The sequence below is a fragment of the Eublepharis macularius genome, chromosome 5, assembly GCF_028583425.1.
Source record: "Eublepharis macularius isolate TG4126 chromosome 5, MPM_Emac_v1.0, whole genome shotgun sequence".
NCBI lineage: Eukaryota > Metazoa > Chordata > Lepidosauria > Squamata > Eublepharidae > Eublepharis > Eublepharis macularius.
Window position 1 is genome coordinate 66,067,630 of NC_072794.1, and position 12,741 is coordinate 66,080,370.

At 40.4% G+C, this 12,741-nt stretch overlaps 1 protein-coding gene across 1 annotated transcript in view; it reads left to right on the plus strand.

Moving 5' to 3' along the window:
• The window catches only part of LOC129330341 (vitellogenin-1-like), a 57,122-nt gene that overhangs the window by 15,880 nt on the left and 28,501 nt on the right, over window positions 1-12,741 (plus strand). Inside the window, exons 11-18 of the mRNA XM_054980373.1 lie at window positions 2,626-2,843; window positions 2,943-3,040; window positions 7,706-7,830; window positions 8,882-8,986; window positions 9,072-9,206; window positions 9,417-9,627; window positions 10,234-10,327; window positions 10,441-10,626. Coding sequence (XP_054836348.1) covers window positions 2,626-2,843; window positions 2,943-3,040; window positions 7,706-7,830; window positions 8,882-8,986; window positions 9,072-9,206; window positions 9,417-9,627; window positions 10,234-10,327; window positions 10,441-10,626 — 1,172 coding nt within the window. The remainder of the gene's footprint in view (window positions 1-2,625; window positions 2,844-2,942; window positions 3,041-7,705; window positions 7,831-8,881; window positions 8,987-9,071; window positions 9,207-9,416; window positions 9,628-10,233; window positions 10,328-10,440; window positions 10,627-12,741) is intronic.

The following is a 12,741-nucleotide window of genomic DNA, read 5'->3' on the forward strand; positions in this document are numbered from 1 at the left end:
TGAAATAAAGAATCTGAATCTGATTTCTGATTAGGAAATAGCGTGGAGGGAATCATTAACTCTACCATCTGCACAGACTTGCAAAAAATGGGTGCAGAAGTATATAGCCTTTCTTAATGCTTCATTATAACAGCCTCTTCAGTGGTCTAATCACTCAATAAACTGTGAGTTCCATGCGTGATACTCTGAATGGTTTTAAAATGGAACATGGGACACTGATTTGGACTGGAACCACAGAAAGGACTAAACACAAAAAGGACTCAACACAAAATTACTCTTAAGGGCCACAGTTTGTTCCACTGAACAATCTTATATTTCATGATACTGACCAATAGGTTTTTCCTAACAGACAACAGACAACAGGTCTGTGGAATCTTTTGGGGTTGTAGAAATGATAAGAGAGGAAAGTCTTCCCCATGTGCCATAGTCCCAGTCTGAACTCAGCCTGAACACAGGCTATTTTCTGCCATGGATAGAAAGACCAAAACAAGGAAGGGCGCCCCGCGTAGTAACAGAATGTCAATAGTAAACCTACAGCGGATATTGTTAGACCTTAGACCAATCTGCTGTAGGTTTACTGATGGATAGAAAGACAGCTCTTTCTAGAAACCTGAGGAAAGCCTCAGGTTTATGGAAGAATCTAAAACCTAAAAAAGTATGCTGTATACGAATCCAAAAAAGCCACGAACAGCCCACTCTGCTGTTCGCAAACAAGCTGTTTGTGAGACCCCATTCTAAATGAACAGGTGATTATTGCAAGCCTCGTTCGTTACTGTTTGTCAAGCCAGACAGTCTGGCACCTGCAATCAGTTCCCTTGGCAACTTAGGCAGGGATTGTCTGAACTCCTGCTGTTGCCCTGGAAACTGCAATCTAAGCCCAATTTAGCTTGATAGGCAGGTCTTCCTTTCAAGTGTGGAGCTCCAAATTTGTTACAAGGGAGCAAAGAGCAGGGGGGAGAGGGCTCCCAGCTCTGGCTTTGCAGACAGTGGAGAGGGAGAGAGACAGCTGCTGTTGGCATTTTGATAGAGTGCATTGGAGCTTGAATTTTCTTTATGTGTGGTGGGATAGGGATCTACCCCTTCAGGTTCCAGGGCTGCTGCCAGGCTCTGGGGCCGAGCTATTATTTATTATTGGTACCTTGCCTGCTGCCTGTTCAGGTAAGGTTTCTGCAAGTGGTGCGGTAGGGATCTACCCCTTCAAGTTCCAGGGCTGCTGCCAGGCTCTGGGGCCAAGCTATTATTTATTATTGGTACGTTTCCTGGTACCAGCTCAGCTCAGGTTTCTGGGAGAGGTGCAGTAGGGATCTTGCCCAAACTTGGATGATGGCTGGAGGAGAGCCTGCTGGCCCCCACAAACATCCAACCACAAACATGTTCGTGAACAGGTCATGCTCGTAAGTGTTCGTGAGTCCCTGTTCGTGGATGGCAACAAACAACGAACATCATGTTCGGGTTTTTTTTCTGTTCGTGCCCATCTCTAGTTAACATCCCCCCAAAATGATAAAAAGAGTGTTCTCAGTGGCCATTGTTACACAATCACAATAATATCATCCTTTAAGCCTTGGTTTCTGTCATGAGGAGGATTTAGGGTTCTTTCCAGGGCTGTTTTGGCCTTTGAGGGAAGATTCATTGAGGTCAGGCCCGGCAAGAATCACTGGGCAACATGCATGACTTACCAAGGCTTGACTACTTGCTACAGTTCAACAGCAGCTAATGTGGTATAGTGGTTACAGGCTAGGATCTGGGAGACCCGTTCTGCTGTGGAAGTTTACTGGGTGACTTTGGGCCAGTCACAGACTCTAAGCCTAACTTGCATCACAGAGTTATTGTGAGGATAAAATGGAAGAGAAGAGAATGATGTAAACTCCTTTGAGTCCCCTTTGTGGAGATAGCCAAGATATAAATGATGTAAATAAATATAGCTGAAGATGGAGGGACAGATAAAGGGTAGGCTGGCTGGTGAGAAGGAGAGAATGAAGTAAGAGAATGAGGCAAGGAAAGATAATCATACAAGGGTCCCAGCGGAACAGAAAGAGGAAATAGTGTGGGGAGGGGGTACAGGAGAAACTGAGTTACCTTCCCCTGCAAGTCCTTGCTCATTTCCCACCTCATAACTGGCCTTATAACTGGGCATCATACAGCTTGGCCAGAGTTTTACCAGGGACAAGTTATCAGGAAGAGACAAGAGGGAAAGATGAAGACAGGGAAGATAAAGGTCAGTTGGCTGGTGGGTGGGATGGAGAGAAGGAAGCAGGAAAAGGGATGAGGCTATGGGAACTTTCAGGGAAGAGAAAGAGGAAATGGTGTGGTAGGATGAGGATGAGATGCCTCTTGCAAGTCCTTTGTTACCTGAATGTCGCTTCCAAATTGTATGGTAAATACCTCTTGAGTAAGTCAGAAGATGGGGAAATCACCAATCGAGTTACCCATCCAAGCAAGTGTCAGACAGAAGCAATGTACAACTGATCATTGCCCGATTTTTTTATTCTGTCTAGCCTCACGTTTTAAGGCCCCTCCAGACTTCTGTATGCAGCTTTTGTGGACTTATCAGTAGCTCTTAATTTGATAGACAGAAATTGGCTCTAGACAAATTTAACAAGTATATTTGTTACCTTCTTTTTGCAGGTAAGAAGTATTAGTATGCAAGTATTCCTAAACTACAAGCTTCATTATTCAGACCGAATACTTGCTGTCATGAGTCTGCTTTCAGCCAAACCAAGTCTTCCTACTTTAACGATTTTGGCTAAAGCCATGTTCAAAGAACCCAGCACACAAGTGGAATGGTTTTTCATCTGTTACATGAGGGTGCTGGCCAGCAGCACAGCTCCAGATCTACAAGCAGTGTAAGACTAATAAGAACCTTTATTTCCTTTAAAAGGGGGACAGGCATCAAACAGCAATAACAAAGGCAAATGTTATAACATTTCTGGGATGTTTTTCAGGGCTTCTGCCAGCAGAATGGCTCTAAATATAGTGAGCTCCAAATATGAACGGCCTAAGTATCAAGATGGCAGATTTTTCATGTTAAGCTTTTTCAAAGGTAAGAGACACATTTTTCCAGCTATTGTTTATGCTTTCAAGCAGGACAGTTGATTCAAAATTAAATGTGTGTGTGTTATGTGCCATAAAGTCCACTCCGACCTACGGTGACTCTATGAATGAAAGTCCACAATGCCCGACATGCAGTGCCGGCTTGGTACCGCTGTTTCATGTTCACAACCTCCTCAGGGGCAAAATGTATCCACCACAACAATAATCAATCAATGCGTCTGCATTCAAGTCAATCTGTACAGTCAATATCAATACAATCACAATGAAACTCAAATGGCGTCCTCACGTCACGTCATTGTGAACACAAAACAGTGGTACCCAGGCGGTGCTGCATGTCGGGCATTGTGGACTCATTCAGCTAAAACCCACAGTCAACACTCCATCTGAAAAGAGAAGAATACTACTTACTGACTTTATTGAAGCTATTTACTGACTTTATTGATACTTACCTGTTGAATGTCTTCCTTTACTGGACTTTACATCGTTCCATATGTGGACATTTTTAGGTACACTGTGTTACTTCATTAGGTGCATGGCATTTTGATTATGATGTACATGATTCTTTGATTGGATTTGGAGAGTTTTTTACTCCATTATATTATTTTGATACTTCTTGTGACTGAGTTTTGTTTCCTACTCGTGTGTTATCCACTCCTTTTGCTCATACATTTGGATGATGGCATATCGCTTCTTGGCCTTTTGGCTAAGATCAAGTAAATGAAAGACCTCCAAATCATCCTATCATTAACAGACTTGCTCACATCTTGCAAACTGGAGGACGTGGCTTCTTTTATTGAGTCAAGCCATCTTATTTTAGGTCTTCCTCTTTTCCTACTGCCTTTCTCTTTTCCTAGTATTATTGGCTTTTCCAGAGAGTCTTGTCTTCTCATGATGTGACTAAAGTACGATAGCCTCAGTTTTGTCATTTTAGCTTCTAGGGAGAATTCAGGCTTTATTTGATCTAGTACCCACTTATTTGTCTTTTTGGCCATCCATGGTATCTGCAAAACTCCCCTCCAGCACCACATTTCAAATCAATTTTCTTCCTGTCAGCTTTCTTCACCATCCAGCTTTCACATTCATACATAGTAATGGGGAATACCACAGTTTAGATTATCTTGATCTTGGTCTCCAGAGAGTCATCTTTATCTTTAAGGATCTTTTCTAGCTCCCTCACAGCTGCTCTTCCAGTATAATATTTTCATAATCAAGCATCATGAAGTAAATAGACACACATCTGTAGCATACTTTAGCAGCCTAACATCGGCAACACTTGTGACATTTCTGTTGAGTTTGGCACATATTTAGGAGGTTCTAGACTACAGGAAATAATTATCAGGGTGGAGTGCATAGCCATCATACAGGGTTCTTCTGGAATTGTACCTGTAGTGCAAACATACAACAAGTAGTAAACATTTGTACGATTTAAAACATTCTAGTATTTCTTTTTAAATGTATTGTTTTGTTGCATAGAAATGTAAATGTGTGTGTATTATTTTTTTTAAAAAATAGAGGTTTTGTTATTTTTAAAATTTTACATTTTTATTTTTATGTTTCACAAAAAAAACAATTGTCTTCTTCAAAATTAATCTCCTGTTGGCCAATATTCTAGCTTGCACATAATTGCCACTGCTGTTCTGTGTATCATAAAAACAAACAGTTTGGAATACAATTTAAAGAAAAATTATGATTTTTCGCTCACAAAAGGTTTGTTTTGAAAGGGTCTATTTTCTTTGGGGCATTGTTTGTTTTTATATTGCCCATTGTACTCTTGTGCAACTAAAACTTAAAATTTACGAAAAATTTAAAATATGGGCCTTTCTGCCCTTGTGGGTGAAATACAATTGAAGCCTTTCTCATTTGACACATCTTCAACCTGACTTCATTTAGTCTGATGCAGAAGCCTGCAGAAATTGGCATTTGTTTCTTCCCTGTAAACCACAATTGTAATCAAGATTAAACTAGTCCTGAGTGTGTGTGTATGCGGATGCGGATGCGTGCATGGGGGGGGGACTCCAATTTCTTGAGACACATTCACTCCTTATGACAAATTGAAGTTAGATTGTACATTTCCAAAACTACAGTCTCATTCTACATGTGAGAAGATGAGGAGGAAACATGCAAGCATGACAACTTGCTAGATTCATGCCCATAAAAACTTGCTTTTTGTGATATCTGAAATGCAACATGTATTGCCTCTCAGGGCGAAGCTACAAGTGATGAATGACACTTGAACAGCAAGTGTATTTCTCCCTGTTCACTTGCGCTCCACTCAATCCACTTGCTGTTCAAGTGTCATTCGTCACTTGTAGCTTGGCCCTTAGTCAAGCAGTGGCTGACAACAGAGAATGGGACATCCCACAGGGATCATAAGTCTCTGCAGTCCACATTTTTCTGCAGGCCATAAAAAGTCATTTTATAGGTTCAAGCTGCCTTAAGGATAACCCATACCAGAACTAGAAGGAAATTTCCTCTCACGAGCTGATTGCTTTTGCAAGCTAGGATATGTCAACTGGGGGAGGGGGGGTGATATCAATTAGGCAGGTGGAAAGGATTTCTAGGTTCTGTCATTCTAAGCAGAGTTTCTTGTTTTTAGTTCCACTGAAGTTAATGGGTGTAGAAGTATGTAACTTTGGTTAGGATGGCACTATTAATCTTCTCTTATACATAATTAGTCCTTGCAATAGATTATGGGCAAATCCACACGCCCTTGGCGCGTCCCAGCATTGCACTAAATGTTCGCTAAACACCCAGAAGTATAGCGTCTTTCTAGAAAGACGCTATACTTCCGAGTGTTGAGCAAACATTTAGCGCAACGCTGGGACGCGCCAAGGGTGTGTGGATTCAGCCTATGCTTCAGCCTGTAGTGCCACTCAGGTATCTCTGAGCTGTTGAATGATGGGGGACCCTCCCTGAGATAGTTTTAGGGATGAGCAGATTCTTCCCTGCTATTATTCAACAGCTCTGTTATGCCACAATTGAGCTCCAGTTGTCTTCTGACAAATCAGGAGTATTTCATTCAAGATAAAAGTTTCCTTTTATAAAAATATCACATTAAGTAGTGGAAATGGAAGTATCCATGTGGCTAAAACACCAAATTTTCTAGACAACCAAAACATGTAGCATCCTTCTTCATATGCCTAGTGTAATTTCAAAGATTCAACTTCTATAGACATGTATATGGAAAATATGCATATACAGAAGGCCCTATACACTGATGTATTGTTTGGAGGAAAGGGAAAGCCACATAATAAACCTAGTGTGTCTCACGCCAAATTACAAGGATTTTCATGCACATTACATATGGCAAGCACAGAGCATCAGCAACCAGAGCTAGGGAAACTCTGCCATGGTGTTAGAGCAATGGCTGCAATAGAGATGGTACAGATTGCCACCCTCCTGGATCATGGTCAACCACACCATGCTTTTTTTACATGTGAATGGGAGGTTGCCAGTTTTTTCCTTCTAGTAGTAGTAATAACAATTGGGGTTATTTGCTCTGGCTGTTTTACCTCAAATTACAGGCACTGAGAGGCCACATCCTGAACTAGTGGTTCTCTTTCACACAGAAATAATCTGTAACTTCCTCATCACACTTCTCTTATGTCTGTCTGTATATAATCTGGCTTTGTGTGTATGTGTTTACTGTGGGACGTATAAAGCCTCTGCCTCTATTAACTTCCAATTTTCTTCCAGCTAATACAAGCAAAAGATTTGCTTCTGGCATTTCCTACAGGGACTGCTTATTCCCTCTATCTATCCAAGCCTCTTTCTCTATTCCCCCACCCACAATACAGTAAATCCCTTTATTATTTGGAGTCAAGAAGACCCTACCTGTCCCTCCAGTGGAGGGCAAGTACAAAGCCTGGGTGTTTACTCCTCTCCATAGCCCAGTTTGAACAGCCCTGCATGCCTGCCATCAGGCACAAGCAAAGCTTCACCCCTAGTCTCTGCCTATCAGAGCAGTCCTACTTCAAGCAAATGAGTCTGATTCTTATATAGAATCAGAAAGCTCTCTCAAAGGCACTAAGCTGATGCAATGAAAGGGGAACTACTGTGCTCAGAAAAACAGATCAAGTGGTTCTTTTCCTTTGAATGAAGATAAAGCTCTTCTGACTAGACAGAAAGACATCCCTACATCTCTCTCTCTCTCTTTCTCTCTCTCTCTTCTCTTACTCCTTCTGTCTCTTGCCTTATGGAGCTGGAACAAGCATCAAAAGGGTATGAGGAAATATAGAATGGATTAATGTCCCCCTTCACTATTTCCAGCTCTTGTTAATTTACTTATTCTGATAGTTTCCTTATTCTAATAGTTACAGTACCTCTGTTAAAGAATGGAGTCCAGTTGGCTTGGCTTCATTTCTATGCAGATGCACATCCCTAGTATAGACCTCTGCTATGTCTCCCACAGAACCAGAAGGGATACTGGATTTGAACTTCACAGGCACAACTTCAGAGGAACAAACCTGGTGACAGCGCAAAACACTGAGCTCCAGTAGTTTACAATACTTTTACAGCTGGGTGGGGGGTGGCGATTTTTCCTAAGATGCTGTTTTCTCATTAAGCAATTAGGAAATTGATCAGCTCTGCTCTAGTTCATTAGCTGTTTTGAAGAAAAATGAAATTTACTGTGTGTTGTTATCTTGCTTTTCAGAGTCTCTTATGGCTGGTATGAAAACTGAAGTTTTCATCCTAAATAATCCAGGAAGCATCATCCCAAGATTTGTATCAACCAGATTTGAGACAAACATCCTTGGAAATCGGTTTTCTCCTTTGGAGGTAATTAGGCATTTACATCAATTTCGTGTTGGCACTGAATGTTTATAAACATTTATTGGTGAGGATGATGATAGGCACTTGGGACTTTTTATGGACATATTTCCTCCACATTATTCTTTTAATAAATATGATAAGAAAAAAATTAACTGTACTTCCAAGTTGCCCGTTTTCATAACTAGTAGACAGATTGCCTTGAAGGATCCAGGCTTCTTTGAACAGAGGGAGTTTAGCTTCCTGCCATCCCACAGCAACCTGTTGTTCAGAGTGCAGGAACTTCTGGGGCAATACACTGCATGGGAATGTGAAGTCGGGTCAAATTGTACCCCTGAATCTTGTGTTAATGGAGCTCAGTTTCAGAGAGCATACACCACTCATGAAAGTATAAGGGAAATTTTGTCTAATTACTCCTTCTTGCTGTATGTCCCATGCTTCATGCCATATTGCCCTAACCCCTAGCAGTGGCTTCATAGAGACTACAGATGATTGGTAGGGGAAAGGAAAGATGGGACTTTAAACTTCCTCCAGTTATAGTACCTGAGCTATGGCTTTATTTCTAGTAAAGAGATCCACTTACATGTGAACAAAATCATTTTTTTATGTTTTAATTAAGGGTCTTTCACAACATGACAGGCCTTGAGTTTTAATTTCCGATCCATTTTTACTATACTAGAATCTGTCTTTTACTATATTTGGATCGTTTTATACTTCTAAAGCTGATAAAAGCAAAATATTACAGATATCCTTTCTTTATTAAATTAACAGTTAAGTCATATTTAACAGCAATGGGGCCCTTTTGTGAGACTCTGATTTAGGCCCCCATTAAGGGTTTAATAGTATACCATAACCAGAGTTACACCCTACTAAGTCCACTGAAGTCAATTGGCTTATAAGGGTGTAGGATTAGGATTGTGCTGTAAATGTGCTAAATAGAATTGATTTGATTGGTTTAAAAGCTGGCAGTTGGTTGACTAAAACGTGTAACTGGTTTACTGTCTGATTTATATGACATACATAAATCCTTTTTGCAGTTGTATTTTTCTTTCCATCATAGGTGGGTATAGGAATTCAAAATCTTCCGGAAATCTTAGGAAGAAGGAAACATGAACCTGACAGTGATAATGACAGCTCTGTCGATGCAAGGAAGCTTCTGAAAATGGTAAATGGAGAAAAATAAATCTAGAAAAGCATTAATCACAGGAGTGCTATGACCATTCTAATAAGTTCCTACTTACCATACACAGCAGTCTGACCAGAAAGTGATGCCCCGTGAAGAATCTCATGTAGGAGGATATTTGCAAGTGTTTGACCAGAACGTCTTTGCTGGAACAATGGATTTGAAGACAGTCATGGAAGTATACCAGGTGCCTCTTTTGACAGTACTGTCAGATTTGTGATCAAAAGCTTAAAATACAATTCCTCTTTTTCTTTTTCTTCTTTAAGCACTTGAACACTCTTGATTTAACAATTTGATCAAGTGCAATAAATTCTAACTTTGATCACCAATAATGATTATCCCTCTGACAGGCTTTCTCCTGGGAGAACATCATTGACATGGAGTGTGGTGTTCAATTTCTCTTTGTTTAAAGATGGTCAATCTATCATTGCAGGGACTCTACAGACAAGAAGACAGCATCCCTTGGGTAACTAAGCTTGTAGATGACCTTCAAAGAGGTGCTGTCATTCAGTGGATGAAGGCTCTTACTTCTGTTGATGCCAGTTATGCTGTGCCTACATGTACCGGCTTAATCTTGGAAAGAAGCTTAAGTCATGTCTCTATCACAAAATTGGCAGGAAATGGTAAGGCAGCAGAATATTATTCCCAACCCTGTGGGAGTAGGTAAAAAATTATAATGTACCTTAGCTAGGAAGAATCTCCACTAACTAGTAGTATATGCCAGAAATACGCCCCAGGTTTTTAAATTTTTATTTTATTTTATTAAATTTATAGTCCACTCTTCGCACAAGCAGGCTCAGAAGAAGTAACACTGGTATGCACACTATCTCAGGCAGAATGGACATGATTAGGATTCTGTTCTGGGGATTTATCATGGGAAAATATGTAATTACTGAAAGGGAGGAAAGGAAAATTTAAAGTGGCCCTAAATTGCAATCAGAAATTTGTTTACATAGAAATACTTTCCACTGAAACAAATGAGACTCAAGATGTTAAAGATCAGGATGTCTCTGTGAATAAATGGTTAGTGTTGTCTAAAAACTGGGAGTTCTAAAAAGTTCAAGATATTCCAATAAGGTCCTATAAACAAACTATGCCAAATTTCAGCTGCCTGAGAGGATGGTAGTTTGAATTAAGTATGGCCTCCTTTGTCTGGTCTCCTATTCCTTTGTAAGTCATAAATAACTTATTGCTTTCGTTTTCTCTTTTATCATTTTCATATATAACAGCTCAAGCCTGGTTTACTCCTGAGCTACCACCAGATCCTAAACTGTACAACATAATTAATGCCAACATTAGACTGAAAACCAAGTTGGCTTTCAGGTAAATAAAATAACCAGGTACATAAAATCCCCTGTCCTCCTAAAGTGGTACAAATCAGTCCTCGCTGTTTACTGTATAGGTTTAAACTTAATCATGTTGTCCTACATTATCAGCATAGACAAGCGCATGATCTTCAGGATGGGAATCCGAAACTCTCTGCTTCAGGCTGGATTGGAAGAATATGTCAAATTGACTGTAGATCTCCCTATCAAAGCTGCTGTTACTGTGGACATTAATAAAAGAAGTTACCAACTTGAAATTCCCCCATGCAAAGAGGAAATTGATATCATTTCTGCAAGGTAGGCTTAATTAGTAGAACTTTTCTCCATATATTAATGTATTTTCTTACCTTTTCATCGTTTTGTGATGTAATAGTTATATTGAAGAAGAATGTGCCATTCAGTTACAACCAGCACATGATATCCCCAATCTTGGAACATTCCAGGCAAGAGAGGGGCAGAGATGGTTTGCCATTGCTTTCCTCTGCATAGCAAACCTATTCTTCCTTGATGGTCTTCTATCTAAATACGAACCATGGCCAACCCAGCTTAGCTTCTCAAGCTCAGGTTAAGCCATGCTATTTTGTCTGCTAATAGTTATATTAAGACTAACTTAAAGAAAAGCCACAAGCAATCTTTTGAGTTCACTAGAACTCTTCATCAGGTTGTATGCTAAGCAAGCACACCAAGACAGGGGAAAGGGATATTTCAGGGCATGATGCAAAAACTCCAGGCTCAGCATGTCATTTGTAATAGTTTACAAACAGCATGAAAAAAGGATTATGCAAAGTTACAGTGTAATCCTCTACAGACCCAAAAGTAACCCTTGCTGTGTTCACTGTGTTCACTCTGCCACAAATAAAAATCTCAGGTGCAACGGACAGTCATTCAGAGGAGTGGATCATATGAATTTCTTGCACAAAATCATAACCTACTTTTTCATCCACAATTCAGGCACTTTTTACACATACAGAATCTCATGGTTCTAAAATCCTTGCTCATCTGAAAAAGTTTTCACCACCACCATTGCTACTATCCTCTGTCACACACCTGCTTCATTTCTTATCCAACATCTATTGGCTCTGAACACAAATCTTGATCTGGCAGATCAAAACTTACTCCCTCTTGACCATGTTCAGTTGGGAGAACTGTCCTGAATGAATACGTTAAAACTGAGTCACACATGTGCTTAAGGACCAGTCAGTCATGTCGCTTGGTAACTCTTCTCTGATAGTGTGACTTTCCATCACTGAAAAACACTAGCCCTGTTCACTCATTTTATTTATCTATTTACGTTATTTATAGTCCGCTTTGAAAGTCAATATGATCAATGGCTGGGACATTAGATAAACATTGCAATAGGGTATGCAAATGCAAATTTCATTACAATGAATGTATGTACAATTTGCATGTATGTGTACAACTGTTTGTAAGAAAGAGACAATAAGCATTCACTTTATAATTGAAATCACAGAGCAATACCTGGATAAATGTGGGGTTTCAGTCACATGTTCAGCTGTACATATATTGAATGTAATGTGAGAATTACTCAATGCTTGTATAAAGAACAATTGAGTGTACACAGTACACAGACTGTAAGTGCATTCACTGTAACTCATAAACAGGGCTACTGTGCATTAGTCAGTATGAGATAATGCACTGAATGTTTAATGCAGTCGAGATTTTCCACCTGAAAGTCACCAATTGATCTTCCAATCACTGAATGATGAATGTATACATGGATCAGAGAGAGTATCTGTATATGTGGAGGACACAAAGTATCCATTTGTCCCGTCACATCATGTATCTGTCAGTTTTAAGGCACTAGTTTTAAACAGATAGATAGTATAGTGCTCATTAACACAGGGCCAAGCTACAAGTGACGAATGACACTTGAACGGCAAGTGGATTGAGTGGAGGGCAAGTGAACAGAGAGAAATACACTTGCCGTTCAAGTGTCATTCGTCACTTGTAGCTTTGCCCTAAGTGAACTGGACCCAGGGCTTTTTTTCAGCAGGAACACGGTGGAGTTCCGGAACCTCTTGAAAATGGTCACATGGCTGGTAGCCCCACCCCCTGATCTCCAGACAGAGGGGAGTTTAGATTGCCCGCTCGGCGGCGTGGAGGGCAATCTAAACTCCCCTCTGTCTGGAGATCAGGGGGCAGGGCCACCAGCCATGTGACCATTTTCTCCGAGGGCAACCCACTGAGTTCCACCACCTCTTTTCCCAGAAAAAAACCCTGACTTGACCCTATGACCCCTTTCAAGTGTTTTCCACCAAATTCTTCCTTCAATGAAATAAGAAGTCTTCCAACCAGGGTAACCAGAGTGTTTCAGTCCTATAGTCAAGCCTAAAACCAGACTGGAAAGGATCTAAACAATGTGCTTCATCCAGCCAAGTCTAAAGCTGTTCA